At 41.1% G+C, this 20,498-nt stretch overlaps 1 protein-coding gene across 1 annotated transcript in view; it reads left to right on the top strand.

Moving 5' to 3' along the window:
• Positions 1 to 1,128: 1,128 nt before the first annotated feature.
• Positions 1,129 to 20,498, top strand: part of LOC118401541 (zinc finger protein GLIS1-like) — a 202,686-nt gene continuing 183,316 nt past the window's right edge. The window contains exons 1-2 of the mRNA XM_052475299.1: positions 1,129 to 1,385; positions 1,576 to 1,913. Coding sequence (XP_052331259.1) covers positions 1,595 to 1,913 — 319 coding nt within the window. The 5' untranslated portion in view covers positions 1,129 to 1,385; positions 1,576 to 1,594. The remainder of the gene's footprint in view (positions 1,386 to 1,575; positions 1,914 to 20,498) is intronic.

A 20,498-nucleotide genomic window follows, 5' to 3' on the forward strand; every position in this document is an offset into this window, starting at 1 on the left:
AAGATAACCACTTGTGCATTGGGGATAGTGGAAGAAGCTATTTCAATCACTCTCTTGAGTGCTGTGGCCACCCTTTCCTGCTAAGCCCTCAAGTCGTTTGTGCCCCAGTGAATTATGATGAGGCTTGGGCACCCTAGTCTGTCCTCTGACAACAGCTCCAGGGCAACTCAATTCAATTCAATGTCAGGGGCTTTATTGGCATGGGAAACATGTGCTAACATTGCATACAGAAGTTCCAAAAGAATAAACACATTTCAAATGTCATCTCTCTCTCTCTCTCTCTCTCTCTCTCTCTCTCTCTCTCTCTCTCTCTCTCTCTCTCTCTCTCTCTCTCTCTCTCTCTCTGTGTGTTGATCAGATACTGAATCCTCCACTAGATGTCACTACTTAGCCGTACTGTACTGCTATTCATACAGTATATCTTATTGTCGTCAACTAATAACCATATATGTTAGTCATTTAGGTCTACCGCCATTTCTATAAAATGTATATATACATGTATATATTTTTTATTTGTTTTATTTTGTTATATGCTCCAATAAGGTCTATTCACATCAAGATTATTATACATTCATTTTACTAATCACATGCATGCTTTTATTGAGGTAATTATTGACAATTTGAATGGAGGTGAATAGGGCTTTTGTAATGCTTTGTAATGCTTTGTAATGCTTTGTAATGCGTTGTAATGCTTTGTAATGCTTTGTAATGCTTTGTAATGCGTTGTAATGCTTTGTAATGCTTTGTAATGCTTTGTAATGCTTTGTAATGCTTTGTAATGCTTTGTAATGCTTTGTAATGCTTTGTAATGCTTTGTAATGCTTTGCAATGCTTTGTAATGCTTTGCTCACACAGGCTGTCTTTTTTATTAATCTTTATGAAATAATCAACTCTTGTTATATTTCCTTTTTTTGCTTTGCTTAAAAAGAATGTCATGATACATACATCAGAATGTAGACACGAGGTAGCCTACATTTCAATGACATTTAATGTTGGCCTATGCCTATAGGAACAATACACATGGGCCTTTTCCTTGGGACCTGCCTATCTTCTGCTGTTACGTTAACTTCAAAGCACATCAGTTTGCTCACCGGTAAAACGACTCTCTCCACGATCGATATCTTCATATCCCACCTACCTTTGGTCCCCGGACAGTCATGCTTGCATTGGTGCGGACAGAGACGCATTGACTCGGATACTGCCGACTCAGTGGATGAATCAGATGTCAGTCAAAGGGAAGATGTTGAGAAATGACACATAGAAAATGCTTTAAAATGTATTTTGGAAGCGGAGAGGATGCGGTTGGTTAAGACACGCTTTTCTCCGCATTTGGCGGAAGATGCTGATGTGGAGTCTACATCTTCTTCCTTTTGACGGCTTATAAGGTAGATGTCATCAAGAGAATTAAGATCTCTCACTTCTTGCATATTTTGTATTTATCGTCACTAAATATTCCATGTTATTTGGCAATTCGGGAAGAACGTGCGTAAAAAAACACATGTTAAAGTTTAGGAGATGGTTTGATGTGTCTTCAAAATTTTAAAAGGGATATGTGTATTTCTCTCCCCAACACAGGTAATTGTGAACACAGAGAATGCACACCGGGAACACTGAAATTCCAATGCAGAAATCCTCAGCACTTTTCGGAATGGTGAGTCACCGCCAAACCCCAGTGTATTCAGACTTCACTGGGCTGACTCTCTCCATGTACAGCAGTAAGTCAGACTTCTGCGCCAGACGCATCGGGAACGATGGTTTTGGAACCCAGACCTGCCGGAGCCCACATCTCAACCCCAGTCACTGTTCGAGTCCGAAGCGGCTCACCACGCCAGAGGAGCGCCTTGGCTCTCAAGAGAAAGGCCATCTGACAGCCAAAGCTACCCGCGCGTGTTTCTCTCTCTCCCCGGAACAAGGTAAAGCTAAACCTATGATTTAACGCGCTCATTGACGCTACTCTGTATCACAGAATGTATTTTAATAATATCTAGATGTTTATAGAAACCATTCGGTTATTTAAATGTACTTTCATATGCGTTCTAAATCTAAATGTATCACACCAATATTGGGGAAAGGACTAACACAATTACTAACATAATTTGCTAATATTTATGAGAACAGGAAAACTATTTTTTAGATTTGTATCAATTAGATCCTCTTATTGTCATTCCTTCCAGTCCTCTGATAATATTTTAAATTATGCCACATATCCATCCGTTTACTGTGAAATGGTGCCAGTTTCTATCTATTTGGCTACATATGGCATGCTTAAGTGCACTTTCGTCTTCATATTTGATCCAGATGTACTGCATTGACAGATCCTGTGTTTGCAGTTGTGGATTCTACTGTTGATAACCCCCTCGTTAATTAAGTACCAAGGTCACTGATGTATAGACCTGGTCTTAATAAAAGAGCATCACAATGAAAGTCATCTCAGTGACACAAAGTGCAGCCACGTGATGTGATTTAAGTGGTATATGTGGAGTAACTGGCAGAGAATGGAGCACTTTGACTTCCACTCTATGGATTATCAACCGATGGGACTGCAGTGATTTTAGAGGAAGTGCCAAGTTCTCATTGAGGAGGACAGGTGAGGACGTCTCTGGAGTTTATGAGTGGATAACATTTATTAAGCTCTTATAGATCACACTTTTGGTTAGGTACAGACCAACTTTATTAGAAACTTTATATTTGTAAATTATTTATGTATCCTATTAGAACAAGATTGTAAATTAATGAGTAAATATTTTAAATAAATTGATTTTAAGAGTAAATGTCCTTTGGTGAATTACCTCAACCACATGAGGTAGTTTCATTTCAACCTCAGCCTTACTGAAAGTAAACATTCCTCGAGGCTTTTCTATAAATTCATTTGTAACCTCCTCACTCAGGTTTATAGAGGAGCATAAATGTTCTTCTACATTTTTTTGTGTTGGCTACTGGTATGAAAGCAGTTGTACTTCATAAAGTAGAAGTGGTATGTACTATAGCAACAAGTAACCTTGTCTGGGACCCCAATACTTGTCATAGCTTCTATATCTAAAGCCTAAGTTGTAGCTGTCGGCTAACATGACGATGGTGAGTTGTGCAGACAGTCTGATACTCTTCAGTTCATTACACATGCATACTGTTTGTCTCAGAGCTACAGCCAACATATAGTATTATTTGTACTGTATGTCATATGTTGAAGAAGGCCTTTCTATTGTTGAAAATTATAGACATTTTCAAATTATATTATTTTGTTTGATATTCCCATTTATTTAATCATAAATATTTGTTTTCCTTCACTGCGAATCCTGCCCTGGCCTTGACTAGTCTGCAGCCCCTTTCAAACCCACTGATTGTCTGCTTGTCTGGAATCAACGGTCATACACAGTTGAAGTCGGAAGTTTACATATACCTTAGCCAAATACATTTAAATTCAGTTTTTTACAATTCCTGACATTTAATCCCAGTAAAAATTCCCTGTCTTAGGTCAGTTAGGATCACCACTTTATTTTAAGAATGAGAAATGTCAGAATAATATTAGAGATAATTATTTCTTTCAGATTTGATTTCTTTCATCACATTTCCAGTGGGTCAGAAGTTTACATACACTCAATTAGTATTTGGTAGCATTGCCTTTAAATTAATTAACTTGGGTCAAACGTTCCGGGTAGCCTTCCACAAGCTTTCCACAATAAATTGGGTGAATGTTGGCCCATTCCTCCTGACAGAGTTGGTGTAACTGAGTCAGGTTTGTAGGCCTCCTTGCTCGCACACGTTTTTTCAGTTCTGCCCACAAATGTTCTCTGGGGATTGAGGTCAGGGCTTTGTGATGGCCACTCCAATACCTTGACTTTGAGATCCTTAAGCCATTTTTCCCCAACTTTGGAAGTATTCTTGGGGTCATTGTCCATTTGAAAGACCCATTTGCGACCAAGCTTTAACTTCCTGACTGATGTCTTGAGATGTTGCTTCAATATATCCACATCATTTTTCTTCCTAATGATGCCATCTATTTTGTGAAGTTTACCAGTCCCTCCTGCAGCAAAGCACACCCACAACATGATGCTGCCACCCCCGTGCTTCAAGGATGGGATGGTGTTCTTCGGCTTGCAAGCCTCCCCCTTTTTCCTCCAAACATAACAATGGTCATTATGGCCAAACAGTTCTATTTTTGTTTCATCAGACCAGAGGACATTTCTCCAAAAAGTATGATCTTTGTCCCCATGTGCAGTTGCAAGCCGTAATCTAACTTTTTATGGCGGTTTTGGAGCAGTGGCTTCTTCCTTGCTGAGCGGCCTTTCAGGTTATGTCGATTTAGGACTCGTTTTACTGTGGATATAGATACTTTTGTACCTGTTTCCTCCAGCATCTTCACAAGGTCATTTGCTGTTGTTCTGGGATTGATTTGCACTTTTCGTGCCAAAGTACTTTCATCTCTAGGAGACAGAACACTTCTTCTTCCTGAGTGGTATGACAGCTGTACTATTGTTTGTACAGATGAACGTGGTACCTTCAGGTGTTTGGAAATTTTCTCCCAAGGATGAACCACACTTTTTTTCTGAGGTCTTGGCTGATCTATTTGGATTTTCCCATGATGTCAAGCAAAGAGGCACTGAGTTTGAAGGTAGGTATTGAAATACATCCACAGGTACACCTCCAACTGACTCAAATGATGTCAATTAGGCTATCAGAAGCTAAAGCCATGACATAATTTTCTGGAATTTTCCAAGCTTTTTAAAGGCACAGTCAACTTAGTGTATGTAAACTTCTGACCCACTGGAATTGTGATATAGTGAATTATAAGTAAAATGACTTGTGTCATGCACAAGGTAGATGTCTTAATAGACTTGCCAAAACTATAGTTTGTTAACAAGAAATGTATGTGGGGGGAAAGCCTGTTCTACTTCATGCCTTTGTGACTGCCTCGGCTACTTTACATCCTGTTGAGAAGAGATGATAGTGTGTTGTCGTGCAGGAGAGAGAGGGAAAGAGGGTGGAGGTAATTACTCGCTCATCCTAATTTATGATGATACAAAATCCCACTTTTATATTAGCAATCATCTTCTCACAAAAAGAGTCTCAAAGGATTTGATTATTGTTTTCCCTGGCCAAACAGGAAACATATGTCTCCAAATGTGTCTCAGCGTTTATGAGGAGGACCGACTCTTCTGAGCTGAGCACCATTGTGCCCTCACCATCGTCTCAGACCAACATGAATCATGACATTGTCTGATTGATGCTTTTGAATGAGCTTTTTTGTTGTGAATGTGGGAATGCCATGATTACGATCTGTGCAGATGAGTTTTCAGGAGATACATTTACAGGCCTTTTCTAATTTTCCTGAAAGTAATACATAGGACTGTTCAATGTTGTGCATTTAGAGATATTTATGAAAGGTAAACATGCCCAAAAAGTAATGCTCTTTTTAAATTGTATATTCAAACTAGAAAGGGTCATTTTCCTTAAGAAAAATGGTGTGCTTGCTTCAGCTGTCCAATGTTTGTTTGGCGGTGGAGGAATTAAAGATGTTTAATTGTTAGAGGCTTTAAAAATTGAGGCTAGCATAGTAGCAGAAGGCTAGCATAGTAGCAGAACGCTAGCATAGTAGCAGAAGGCTAGCATAGTAGCAGAACGCTAGCATAGTAGCAGAAGGCTAGCATAGTAGCAGAAGGCTGGCATAGTAGCAGAAGGCTAGCGTAGCAGCAGAAGGCCAGCGTAGCAGCAGAAGGCTAGCGTAGTATAAAATAAAATCAAATGTATTTATACAGCCGTTTTTATATTAGCCAATGTCACAAAGTGCTGTACAGAAACCCAGCCTAAAACCCCAAACAGCAAGCAATGCAGATGTAGAAGCACAGTGGCTAGGAAAAACACCCTAGAAAGGCAGGAACCTAGGAAGAAACCTAGAGAGGAACCAGGCTATGAGGGGTGGCCAGTCCTCTTCTGGCTGTGCCGGGTTGAGATTATAACAGTACATGGCCAATATGTTCAAACATTCATAGATGACCAGCAGGGTCAGATAATAATAATCACAGTGGTTGTAGAGAGTGTAACAGATCAGCACCTCAGGAGTAAATGTCAGTTGGCTTTTCATAGCCGATCATTCAGAGTTAGACAGCAGGTGCGGTAGAGAGAGAGAGTCGAAAACAGCAGGTCCGGGACAGGGTAGCACGTCCTGTAAACAGATCAGTGTTCCATAGCCGCAGGCAGAACAGTAGAAACTGGAGCAGCAGCACGACCAGGTGGACTGGGGACAGCAAGGAGTCATCAGGCCAGGTAGTGCTGAGGCATGGTCCTAGTGCTCAGGTCCTCCTAGAGAAGAGAGGACGAGAGAGAGAGAAAAATAGAGAGACAGAGAAAGAGAGAGAGAGAGAGAATTAGAGGAAGCATACTTAAATTCACACAGGACAGTAGAAGAAGTACTGACTGTATTATCAATAGTAGCGGAATAAACTCAGCAAAAAAAAGAAACGTCCTCTCATTGTCAACTGCTTTTATTTTCAGCAAACTCAACATGTGTAAGTATTTGTATGAACAAAACAAGATTCAACAAGTCATAAACTGAACAAGTTCCACAGACATGTGACTAACAGAAATGGAATAATGTGTCCCTGAACAAAGGGGGGTAACAGTAACAGTCAGAAAGTAACAGTCAGTATCAAAAGTAACAGTCAGTATCTGGTGTGGCCACCAGCTGCATTAAGTACTGCAGTGCATCTCCTCATGGACTGCTCCAGATTAGCCAGTTCTTGCTTTGAGATGTTACCCCACTCTTCCACCAAGGCACCTGCAAGTTCCCGGTCCTTCTTTTGGGGAATGTCCCTAGCCCTTACCCTCTGATCCAACAGGTCCCAGACGTGCTCAATGGGATTGAGATCCGGGCTCTTCGCTGGCCATGCAAGAACACTGTCTTGCAGGAAATCACGCACAGATCGAGCTGTATGGCTGGTGGCATTGTCATGCTGGAGGGTCATATCAGGATGAGCCTGCAGGAAAGGTACCATATGAGGGAGGAGGATGTCTTCCCTGTAATGCACAGTGTTGAGATTTCCTCCAATGACGACAAGCTCAGTCCGATGATGCTGTGACACACCGCCCCCAGACCATGGCGGACCCTCCACCTCCAAATCAATCCCGCTCCAGAGTACAGGCCTCATTCCTTCGATGATAAATGCAAATCCAACCATCACCCCTGGTGAGACAAAACTGCAACTCGTCAGTGAAGAGCACTTTTTGCCAGTCCTTTCTGGTCCAGCGACGGTGGGTTTGTACCCATAGGCAACGTTGTTGCCGGTGATGTCTGGTGAGGACCTGCCTTACAACAGGCCTATAAGCCCTCAATCAAGCCTCTCTCAGCCTATTGCAGACAGTCTGAGCACTGATGGAGGGATTGTGCATTCCTGGTGTAACTTGGGCAGTTGTTGTTGCCATCCTGTACCTGTCCTGCAGGTGTGATGTTCGGATGTACCGATCCTGGGCAGGTGTTGTTATATGTGGTCTGCCACTGTCGAGGACGATCAGCTGTCCGTCCTGTCTCCCTGTAGCGATGTCTTAGGCGTCTCACAGTAATTTATTGCCCTGGTCACATCTGCAGTGCATTCCTGGTGTAACTCGGACAGTTGCCCCTTTGCAGCATCAGCATACCTAAGGCACGTCCACGCAGATCAGCAGGGACCCTGGGCATCTTTCTTTTGGTGTTTTTCAGAGTCAGTAGAAAGGCCTTTTAGTGTCCTAAGTTTTCATAACTGTGACCTTAATTGCCTACCGTCTGTAAGCTGTTCGACAGGTGCATGTTCATGAATTGTTTATGGTTCATTGAACATACCTCTGTGATTGCCAACAAGGGTTTTGCCACCAAGTACTAAGTCATGTTTTGCAGAGGGGGCAAATACTTATTTCCCTCATTAAAATGCAAATCAATTTCTAACATTTTTCTGGATTTTGTTGTTGTTATTCTGTCTCTCACTGTTCAAATAAACCTACCATTAAAATTATAGACTGATAATTTCTTTGTCAGTGGGCAAACGTACAAAATCAGCAGGGGATCAAATACTTTTTTCCATCACTGTAGATAGATAGGAAGAATATATTAACTGACAAATGTGAGTTGATTTCTATAGATTTCTTTCCAGACAAAGGGTTTCCCTCACCAGAGTGTTATAAGAGGCAACACTGCGAGGCAACTGATACCATAACATATTTCCATGGCTTAAATTCCTCAGAGCCTAATGTAACCAAACGGTCACTTAATGGGGATTTAATCAGAGACCCTGAGATTGGTGCGTTCAATAGAGCCTAATGTAACCAAACGGTCACTTAATGGGGATTTAATCAGAGACCCCGAGATTGGTGCGTTCAATAGAGCCTAATGTAACCAAACGGTCACTTAATGGGGATTTAATCAGAGACCCTGCGATTGGTGTGTTCAATAGAGCCTAATGTAACCAAACGGTCACTTAATGGGGATTTAATCAGAGACCCTGCGATTGGTGCGTTCAATAGAGCCTAATGTAACCAAACGGTCACTTAATGGGGATTTAATCAGAGAATCAGCCTAATGTAACCAAACCCTTAATGGGGATTTAATCAGAGACCCTGCGATTGGTGCGTTCAATAGAGCCTAATGTGCTTAATGGGGATTTAATCAGAGAATTGGTGCGTTCAATAGAGCCTAATGTAACCAAACGGTCACTTAATGGGGATTTAATCAGAGACCCTGCGATTGGTGCGTTCAATAGAGCCTAATGTAACCAAACGGTCACTTAATGGGGATTTAATCAGAGACCCTGAGATTGGTGCGTTCAATAGAGCCTAATGTAACCAAACGGTCACTTAATGGGGATTTAATCAGAGACCCCGAGATTGGTGCGTTCAATAGAGCCTAATGTAACCAAACGGTCACTTAATGGGGATTTAATCAGAGACCCTGAGATGTCTGAGATTGGTGCATTCAATAGAGGATCACACATCAGGAAAGATCCATATGGGCACTCGAGGGGAGACCCAGAGTGAGTGTCAGTGTGATAGTGCCAGACCTGAACTGTGTTTGAATCAGTAGTGACTCCTTCCTCCCCACTAGCAAAATGGAATGGCCCAGCTGTATTTGATAATATATATATGTCTTAGACTGAAGGCCTTATGTCATGAAAGCCGCTAACCGGGTTTGGGGACATTCCTAAGAAAATCTAACTTCAGTACGATGTCTTCTGTATTAAACTTTTAGAAAATGAATTGTAATCCAAAAGTGATGATAATGTTAAACGTTCAAATATATATATTTTTTATTATAGTCTCAGGGGGAAGAAAAGCCACAAGATTTGCATGATATTTAGAAACTTGAATAGAAATGTGTCCCAAATGACACCCCATGGGCCCTGGTCAAAACAAGTGTACTATATAAGGGATAGAGTGCTATTTAGAATGCACCCTACCTTGGCGCTACTGAACTGTAAATATCAGTGCCCACCAGCAAAGACAATACTTGTCTTGCAACACAGAAAAATATCCTCTTCACTGTACTGTTTAAATTCATGTTTTTTTTAAGCCTGTATATTTTACCTCATTTGATACTTTAGTAAAGTTTCTCCTGGCTAGGCCAATGCTGCAGGAGTTTCTATGGCAATGTCCCAAATGGCTCATGGGTCCTGGTCAAAAGTAGTGCACTATATAGGAAATAGGGTGCCATTTGGGATGTAGCCTATGAGCTTATTTGAGGAAAATGTTTGAATTAGAGCAGAGTGCTGGAGTCCCACGCTTTCTCAGATAAATGCAGCGTCTGTCTGTTGATTCAGCTCGTGAAAAGATGAGTAATCGACTTTGAGCTATAACATTTCGCATTGCACGCACACACACGCATGCACGCACGCACACACACTCACACACACTCACACACACAATATTTGGTTACTCCATCACTCCGCATGAAGTGGCATTGGCACCCATGTTGAATTCCCAATAACTGACTTAGTTTCCTGTGTTTTTCCTAGCAGACGTTTGTGTCCCTTCGAATGAGGAGTAATAATCTGAGTGTTTATGGGAGAAACAGCCAAACGTTCTCAACCTCACTTTTGTTTGCTACTGTATCATAGAACAGCGATGAACAGTGCTGTTCTACACTACCTCTGGATTCCTGCTCTCCTCTGGGATTGTCTCTAATGTAAGATGCCTGCGTAGACAAACACCAAGGTTTTCTTTCAAATGACACTCTTTCCCCTATACAGTGCACTTCTTTTGACCGAGGCCCATTGGCCCAAGTTCTGTTGTGAATGCTGCGTCTGCATTAAACATGAAGATGCACACACAGACACAGATACACACACCGCTGACTCTTTCTCCAGGATTCCCAACTTCAGCCCATGTCTCTCCCTGTGTGTGACTCGCATGACCTCAGCCGTGAGGCATGGGTAAATGTGACGGTGCTGGGTTGGACGTTGGACGGAGGAGTATAATGTTTGCAGCATGTTCCCTTGATTCATGAAGCCGGAGTTGATGATGGCTTTGTTGCGGTATTCCAGTAAAACCTCAGACTGACTTGAGAAAAGGAGAGGCGGGAATGTTCACTGATGGAATGAGAGCACTTCCTTAGTCCTCAGAGAGAGAGAGAGAGAGAGAGAGAGAGAGAGAGAGAGAGAGAGAGAGAGAGAGAGAGAGAGAGAGAGAGACCAGAGAGAGAGAGACCAGTGAGAGAGACCAGAGAGAAAGATACCAGAGAGAGAGACCAGAGAGCGAGAGAGACCAGAGAGAAAGATACCAGAGAGAGACCAGGGAGAGAGAGATACCAGCAAGAGAGACCAGAGAGAGAGAGACACCAGAGAAAAAAAAACAGAGAGAGAGAAACCAGAGATGGACCAGAGAGAGAGAGACCAGAGTGAGAGACCAGAGAGAAAGAGACCAGAAACAGCTAACAGTACATAGCTAAAAATCGAATAACTTCTGATTTCAATTTTGTTTTCACTTACTTTGGCAATCTAAACATATGTTTCAGATGCCAATAAAGCCCCTTTTATTTGAATTGAATTGAGAGAGAGAAATAACTTTTAAAAGGTTTGTAATGAAGATGTAGTGAAACACTTTTTACTGTACGATTCATTTCCCAATAGCAGCAGTTCTCTCACCAAGGTTGTGTCTTTGTTCCGTGAGTGAACTAATACAGAATGTGTTGTCTTTTGGTGAATCCTCTCCTTAAAGTTGAAATGTTTTCATTCTTATTCCGTTAGTGTGGTATGACTCTGGCATGTCACACTAACCAAAGGCATCCTGACTTTCCAGAGCCAGAGCACTCTGCCAATGTAACCCCAACAGTCATTCTGAAAAAATATGATCTGGTTTGAATAAGTGTCGAGATATCTTTGGAATACCAGAGGAAATATGCTTTGGACCTCGGTTTAATCGAGGAAAAACAGCATTGGCTCAGATATGTCATCATAAAAGGTATTTTTAGCATGAACCTTGCCATGAGAATCATTTATACCGTTTTACCCACACTTTCCTCCTTTTTTTCTTGATATGGCGGATTAAATTCCTCCTTTATGTGAAATGCATCTGATTGTTTTGCCTGAACTTCTTCGCTGACTCCTAGCTGAGATGAAAAAGTGATTCACTCTCTCTCGCTCTCTCTCTTGCGCTCTCTCTGCCTCTCTTTCTCTCCCCCCCCTCTCTCTCTCCCTTTCTCTCCCTCTCTCTCTGCCTCTCCATCTCTCTAGCTCTCTCTTCTTCTCCTTCCTCTCTCTTTCTCATCCTCTCTGCCCCCCCCTCCTGCCCCTCTCTCTAGCTCCTCTTCTTCTCCCTCTCTCTTTCTCCTCCTCTCTGCCCCCCTCCTGCCCCTCTCTCTAGCTCTCTCTCTTCTTCTCCTTCCTCTCTCTTTCTCCTCCTCTCTGCCCCCCCTCCTGCCCCTCTCTCTAGCTCTCTCTCTTCTTCTCCTTCCTCTCTCTTTCTCCTCCTCTCTGCCCCTTCCCCCCCACCACCCCTCTCCCTCCTCTCTATGCCAGGGTAGGCATGCCACAGCTAACTACACATCCATAAAGCCTGTATTACTCATGCATTTTCAGACGGCAGCGACTGCGTCTGCCCGATCTCGCTGTGTATGACTTAGCTCACGGGTGGCTTTTTCATTTACATCAGGGCTGTGGCACTTGCTGTTCTTGGCTCACCGCTGTCTTGTTTCATCAAAGAAAAATCCGCTGGCAGTTGGATGGCTGTCCGCCGCTGTGCTGCCCTGGGCTGCGCTGACATCCTGCCGCACAGCATTGTGGGACAGAGATGTGGCCATCAGGGCCTTGTTTCACTTGACCTTCTACCCTCCTCCCTGGGACAAGTCATACAGAACCTGAAGAGTACTGTTGTTAGTTGGTGGTCGGCCTCAGTCTCTACTATTGAACATGGGGCTTTGTAACCAGCTAGTGCTGCTCTTGTGCCCCAGAATTAGCCTCTATACAGCCTAAGCTTTACCTGTAGTTACTGGTACTGTATTGACACATTTTACAGCAAGAAAAAGTATGGCCTGTAGCTTTTGAAGCCAAACCTATTGCCAAAAACAAGTGAGGAAAGAGCATATAGCTGCAAAACTGAACTCAATCTCCATTCCAGTGTATAATACAGTAACAGTACAGACTCTCTTGTGGTTAGTGTCTGAAACCAACGGCCATGGTTTTTACAAGGCTGGGCATGTCACCGACTAAGCCATGCAGGCTTCATCTGAGTGGTCAAAAACAGAACGGTAAACATGATTCTTACAGAGCTGTTTTATGCCTTCATTAGTGAAGGGGAGAAATTAGCCAAAAGGCTCAGTTTTATCCTCTCTGTTGTTCGTCTGTGCGTCGGTGCCAGGAAGCTGCCATGGGGCAGTGCCCACTAAGCGGACAACGCAATTGGCTGGCCCGGCCCCAGAGGACTATGAAAGACATTATAAAGTCTAATAGTGCAGTTTATATATTTTATTACTGCTCGTTAATAAAAGCCCAGCGTTCTAGAATAATTAGTTATTCTCTAGTCCTTGGCAATCCAATCCAGTCTTCCTGCAACATTAAATGACACTCCCAAGCTTCTCCCTGCCTGAACTAATAACCGCACATGAGCAAGCACTGAATTCATTTTGTTTAGAGAAAAAACACTTTGCCTCTTTTGCAATGCTTGTGAATGATGTGGGCCATCATCCATCCTGAACCAGAGAAATACTCGTTTTATTACTTTACCTTGCTACTTTTGACTTGTACGTTCAGAAGACTGAAGATACAGTTACTGTATGGTCATATCCTTTATTTAGAAACAGTTGACATGTAATGAGTGACAGTGTCTTACCCTCATAAAAGAAGAAAAGAAGCCTGTGCTTTAATTCTCACTGAACACTGTACATTTCCCTTCTTTACGGTACTGTGCAGTGTGAGTATGACGTTTGAATCTCTGTTTTGTCCGTCTGTCAACATGTGTTTGGGGCAAAGGTTTTGGATTACTTTGTTGCTCTCTCCAGTTTAAGAACAGTGTAGTTCACTTTGACAAGTTGTTTGGGACCACACCAAGGCTACAACGTTGTCTCTGCCAAAGTGTCAATCCAACCGATGATGCTGCTGTATAAAGACAACAGGCTCTATTCTAATCAAAACGGGTTACAGGTCTCAGAGGAAAAACGAAAACAACATTATTCTCCAAGAGAGCATGTTTGAATTAATGTGATGCACAGTTTCTAATCACTTCTTATAGTGGAGACTGGTTTATTTATTTAATGAATCCAAATGTAATCTTGCATTGCTCACTTCCTCGTAGTCTCGCAAGAGGAATTTTATTGTTTGACTTCCACCAGTTCTACTCATATAGAGTCCAATGGCAAGACTGTCACGTAAAATAGTAAAAGCTGGAATACTGAAAAGGTGTATAACTGTATAAAAGTGGAGTATAACTGTATGAAAGTGGAGTATAACTGTATGAAAGTGGAGTATAACTGTATAAACGTGGAGTATAACTGTATAGAAGTAGAGTATACCTGTATAAAAGTAGAGTATAACTGTATAAAAGTAGAGTATAACTGTATAGAAGTGTAGTATAACTGTATAAAAGTGGAGTATAACTGTATAAAGTAGAGTATAACTGTATAGAAGTGTAGTATAACTGTATAAAAGTGGAGTATAACTGTATAAAGTAGAGTATAACTGTATAAAAGTGGAGTATAACTGTATAAAAGTGGAGTATAACTGTATAAAAGTAGAGTATAACTGTATAAAAGTGGAGTATAACTGTATAAAAGTGGAGTATAACTGTATAAAAGTAGAGTATAACTGCATAAAAGTAGAGTATAACTGTATAAAGTAGAGTATAACTGTATGAAAGTGGAGTATAACTGTATGAAAGTGGAGTATAACTGTATAGAAGTAGAGTATAACTGTATGAAAGTGGAGTATAACTGTATAGAAGTAGAGTATAACTGTATAAAAGTAGAGTATAACTGTATAAAAGTAGAGTATAACTGTATAAAAGTGGAGTATAACTGTATAAAAGTAGAGTATAACTGCATAAAAGTAGAGTATAACTGTATAAAGTAGAGTATAACTGTATAAAAGTAGAGTATAACTGTATAAAAGTAGAGTATAACTGTATAAAAGTGGAGTATAACTGTATAAAAGTAGAGTATAACTGTATAAAAGTAGAGTATAACTGTATAAAAGTGGAGTATAACTGTATAAAAGTAGAGTATAAAGTAGAGTATAACTGTATGAAAGTGGAGTATAACTGTATGAAAGTGGAGTATAACTGTATGAAAGTAGAGTATAACTGTATAAAAGTAGAGTATAACTGTATAAAAGTAGAGTATAACTGTATAAAAGTGGAGTATAACTGTATAAAAGTAGAGTATAACTGTATAAAGTAGAGTATAACTGTATAGAAGTAGAGTATAACTGTATAAAAGTATAGTATAACTGTATAAAAGTAGAGTATAACTGTATAGAAGTAGAGTATAACTGTATAAAAGTAGAGTATAACTGTATGAAAGTGGAGTATAACTGTATAGAAGTGGAGTATAACTGTATAAAAGTGGAGTATAACTGTATAGAAGTAGAGTATAACTGTATAGAAGTAGAGTATAACTGTATAAAAGTAGAGTATAACTGTATAAAAGTAGAGTATAACTGTATGAAAGTGGAGTATAACTGTATAGAAGTGGAGTATAACTGTATAAAAGTGGAGTATAACTGTATAAAAGTAGAGTATAACTGTATAAAGTAGAGTATAACTGTATAAAAGTAGAGTATAACTGTATAAAAGTGAGTATAACTGTATAAAAGTAGAGTATAACTGTATAAAAAGTATAACTGTATAGAAGTAGAGTATAACTGTATAAAAGTAGAGTATAACTGTATAAAAGTAGAGTATAACTGTATGAAAGTGGAGTATAACTGTATAGAAGTGGAGTATAACTGTATAAAAGTGGAGTATAACTGTATAAAAGTAGAGTATAACTGTATAAAGTAGAGTATAACTGTATAGAAGTAGAGTATAACTGTATAAAAAAGTATAACTGTATAAAAGTATAAAACTGTATAACAGTATAGTATAACTGTATAAAAGTAGAGTATAACTGTATAGAAGTAGAGTATAACTGTATAAAAGTAGAGTATAACTGTATGAAAGTGGAGTATAACTGTATAGAAGTGGAGTATAACTGTATAAAAGTGGAGTATAACTGTATAGAAGTAGAGTATAACTGTATAAAGTAGAGTATAACTGTATAGAAGTAGAGTATAACTGTATAGAAGTAGAGTATAATTGTATAAAAGTAGAGTATAACTGTATAGAAGTAGAGTATAACTGTATAAAAGTGGAGTGCAACTGGGAAGTGGGGTGACTGCCGGCTCTATCCAGGTTAATCGTCCAGTAGTGTTGAACTGGGACTGGGAGACAACTGGCAACCCGGCCAGATGAACACTGGGGTTGTGTCCCAAATGGCACGCTATTCCATATATAGTGCCCTATGGGCCCTGGTCAAAACTAGTGCACTATAAAGGGAATAGCGTGCCTTTTGGGACGTAGCCTGCGATGTTAATAAAGTTTGGGGGCTCCATGCCAATGCTGTAATCTTCTGGTAGGCTCTGGGTTATTTAGACATACTTCAATTAGATTTGAGACTCCGTACAGGAGGGTTAATATTGAAGTAGGGGAGAGATGCCACAACTTGATCATTTCCCACGATGGGATTCTGCCTCTTCATCTGCCTTAATGCTGTAGATTGTCTTCACTCTCCCATTTGTCTGGAACCCAGAGGAAGAGATTGGTTTTGTCCTAAATGGCAACCCTTTTCCCTGTATTGTATACTTCAAGGAATGGGATTCTATTTTGTATGGACCTTTAGAGATTCTCTTGTTTCCTCTTATTTTGGGTCTGCGTTATGCCAACATACACCTCCCAGAACAGGGCAAGTGATCCACTTTAAATAAGAAGGTTCTGATTCTGATGTCTGTCAGATGTTGTTTCTATGTTAGTGCTCTGTAGGCTTCTAACCAAACTCACTTGGGTGTTAAAACAAGACTGGAGATCATGACTTCGGATTTGTTTTGCTTTTACACCGACGTTGCCGACTTTTCTCCCAGCGATGTGGGCCTGATCTCACCCTCTGGAGTTGGAAACCACATCTCACAGACGAGCTGCGTTCTCATTCCAGAAGTTTCCACTGGAACAGGAGAGGCATCATCATATCATTCATCTGTTTGGCTCCCTCTACTTACTCTGTCTCAGTAAGGGAGGGCTCTAGGGCTGATGGTGCATTTCTATGTCATCAATTTCTATCTGACACAACCTTCCCGGCCAATGGAAAGTGTTTTATAAGGGATGAGTAAGATAAAAGCTGCTATATCATTCAACTTCTGTGATTGATATCGAAGATAAAATTCATATATGGTGAACCTCATTGGAATCCATGATGATGTCGTAGGGTTCTTGCTACCTATGTGTTTCGGTGGAGTTGCGTCACGCAGAGTAACCCTGTATTGGTTTTGCATCACCTCCTCATTTCCATGGTAAGCGTTTCCCACAAGGCTCAGCAGTCCGTTTAAACTTTTTGAAAAAAGGTGCTATCTATAACCTAAAAGGGTTCTTCGGCTGTCTCCATAGGAGGACCCGTTGAAGAACCCTTTTTGGTTCCAGGTTGAACCCTCTTTATAATATAATAATAATAATAATATAATAATATATGCCATTTAGCTGACGCTTTTATCCAAAGCGACTTACAGTCATGTGTGCATACATTCTACGTATGGGTGGTCCCGGGAATCGAACCCACTACCCTGGCGTTACAAGCGCCATGCTCTACCAACTGAGCTACAGAAGGACCTCTTTGTTCCAAGTAGAACCCTTTTGGGTTCCGTGTAAAACCCTTTCCACAAATGGGGTCTATATGGAACGAAATAGGGTTCTCCTATGGGGACAGCCTGTCACGAGTCCGACCGAGGGTGGCTACCCTTCCCGGTCGGGTGGCGCTCGGCGGTCGTCGTCACTGGCATATTAGCTGCCACTGATTGTCTTTCTTCCCCCTCCTTGTATGTTTATTGGTAGCACCTGTTTGTGAATGATTAGTTGGGCTTTATTAGACAGCCGGCCCGCCTGTTTGTTGTGCGGGATTAATCATTGTGACCTTCGGTTCTGTAGTAGAGGAACGTGTTTGTTCCTGGTCGTATATTTCAGTTGTACTATTTTGGTCCCCCGTGTTTGGGGTCGTTATTGTTGTGAGCACCCTGTGGTGGTGCATTAAAGAGCACAGCATTGTACTCTCTGTCTCCTGCGTCTGACTCCACACCCACGACACCCGCAGCGTTACACAGCCGAATAACCTTTTGTTACCCTATTTTTCTCCTTAATGCAAACATCATGTAAGACACTTGGGATTTCTAAGGGGGTTACAGTGTTGGCAGTTACAGGAGAGAGCTGGGTTTAACGTGTGTATGGAGCAGAGCTGTGGTAGGAACATGAGACAGACATGTACATGAATACCGAATGTGACCAGGGTGATGTGCGTGTAGGTGTGTGTGTGTGTGTGTGTGTGTGTGTGTGTGTGTGTGTGTGTGTGTGTGTCTGGTGTGTGTGTGTGTGTGTGTGTGTGTAATTCTGACTGTGTGTGTGTGTGTGTGTGTGTGTGTGTGTGTGTGTGTGTGTGTGTGTGTGTGTGTGTGTGTGTGTGTGTGTGTGTGTGTGTGTGTGTGTGTGTGCGTGCGTGCGAGCGTGCGTGTGTGTGTGTAATTCTGGACTGGTGTGTGTGTGTGTCAACCACAGCCTTATATTGCCTTGTGTGTGTCTGTGTCTCTGTATTTCAGTGTGTGTGCATTCTGATATGTGTTTGTGCCCTACTCCCATCACTCCTGAAAATAACCACATTATATAAATCTGCTGTGAAAAAGAAACAAGCCAAAGTTTGTGCAGAAACTGAGCCTTCCGCTGGAACAATAGGTCTCAGTCTCTCTCTGTTAAAACCAAAACACTGCTGTATTCCCTGTGAAACTCAATTGAAATCGTATCCAGTTGTCAAACATGATTGTACATGTAGCTCTATTTGTCACAATTACCGTACCGACATAATAATACGGATCGGTTGAAAATTGATCATTTTCTGAAAATAGATTTTTGTCAAACAGGCGTTGATTCTAATCATGTTTTCATAATGTTTTCCTTCACTTGTCCACCAGATCCCAAGTGACATCATGAAGCATTGTAAGATTCATGAGTAGTAAAGCTGCTTCTAAACATTCTGATAAACTGGGTGGTTCTAGCCCTTAATGCTGATTGGCTGAAAGCCGTGGTATATCACAGGTATGACAAAACATGTATTTTTTACTGTTCTAATTACATCTGTAAGAAGTTTATAATAGCAATAAGGCACCTCAGGGGGGTTTCTTATATGGCCAATATACCATAGCTAAGGGCTGTATCCAGGCACTCTATGTTGCGTCTCTCTTTCTCTCTATCTGTCTCTCTGTCTCTCTTTCTCTCTGTCTGTCTTTCTGTCTGTCTTTCTCTTTGTCTGTCTTCTTCTCTGTCTATTTGTCAGTCTGTCTTCCTCTCTATCTCTCAATTATTTTCAACTTAAGGGGCTTAATTGGCATGGAAAACACATGTTAACATTGCCAAAGCAAGTGAAGTAGATAATAAACAAAAGTGAAATAAACAATACAAATTTCAAATGTCATATTATTCTTACAGTGTTGTAATGATGTGCAAATAATTAAAGTACAAAATGGAAAATAAATTAACAAAAATATGGGTTGTATTTACAATGTACAATGGTGTTTGTTCTTCACTGGTTTCCCTTTTCTTGTGGCAACAGGTCACTGGGGCCATCATATTGCTGTGATGGCACATTGTGGAATTTCACCCAGTAGATATGGGAGTTTATCCACATTGGGTTTGTTCTTTGTGGATCTGTGGTATCTGATGGAAATATGTGTCTCTAATAGGGTCATACATTTAGCAGAAGGTTAGGAAGTGCAGCACAGTTTTCACCTCATTTTGTGGGCAGTGAGCACATAGCCTGTCTTCTCTTGAGAGCCAGGTCTGCCTACGGCGGCCTTTCTTAATAGCAAGGCTATGTTCACTGAGTCTGTACATAGTCATAGCTTTCCTTAAGTTTGGATCAGTCACAGTGGTCATGTATTCTGCCTCTGTGTACTCTCTGTTTAGGGCCAAAAAACATTCTAGTTTACTCTGTTTTTTTGTTCATTCTTTCCAATGTGTCAAGTAATGATCTTTTTGGGTTTGGGAATAGCTTCCTTTTAGGTGGCTGTACAATTTAACTGCTCTTTTCTGGATTTTGATAATTGCGGGCCTAATTCTGCTCTGCATTCGTTATTTGGTGTTTGACGTTGTACGTGGAGGATATTTTTGCAGAATTCTGCATGCTGAGTCTCAATTTGGTGTTTGTCCCATTTTGTGAATTCTTGGTTGGTGAGCGGATCCCAGAACTCACAACCATAAAGGACAATGGGTTCTATAACTGATTCAAGTATTTTTAGCCAGATCCTAATTGGTATGTCAAATGTTATGTTCATTTTTATGGCATAGAAGGCCCTTCTTGCCTTGTCGATCAGCTCGTTCACAACTTTGTGGTAGTTACCTGTGGCACTGATGTTTAGGCTGAAGTATGTATAGTTTTTTTGTGTGCTCTACGGCATCGGTGTCTCGATGGAATTTGTATTTGTGGTCCTGGCAACTGGACCTTTTTTGGAACACCATTATTTTTGTCTTACTGAGATTTACTGTCAGGGCCCAGGTCTGACAGAATCTGTGCAGAAGATTTAGGTGCTGCTCTCTCTCTTTCTCTCTCTCTGTCTCTCTCACTCTCTCTCTCTCTCTCTCTCTCTCTCTCTCTCTCTCAAGGGCTTTCTCTCTCTCTCATTCTCTCTCTCTCTCTCTCTCTCTCTCTCTCTCTCTCTCTCTCTCTCAAAACAGTCTCTCTGTCTCTCTTTCTTTCTTTGTCTCTCTCTTTATCTGTCTGTCTTCCTCACTGTCTGTCTGTCTTCCTTTCTATCTGTCAGGCTGCCTGA

Source organism: Oncorhynchus keta, chromosome 22 (assembly GCF_023373465.1).
Source record: "Oncorhynchus keta strain PuntledgeMale-10-30-2019 chromosome 22, Oket_V2, whole genome shotgun sequence".
NCBI classification, from domain to species: Eukaryota; Metazoa; Chordata; class Actinopteri; order Salmoniformes; family Salmonidae; genus Oncorhynchus; species Oncorhynchus keta.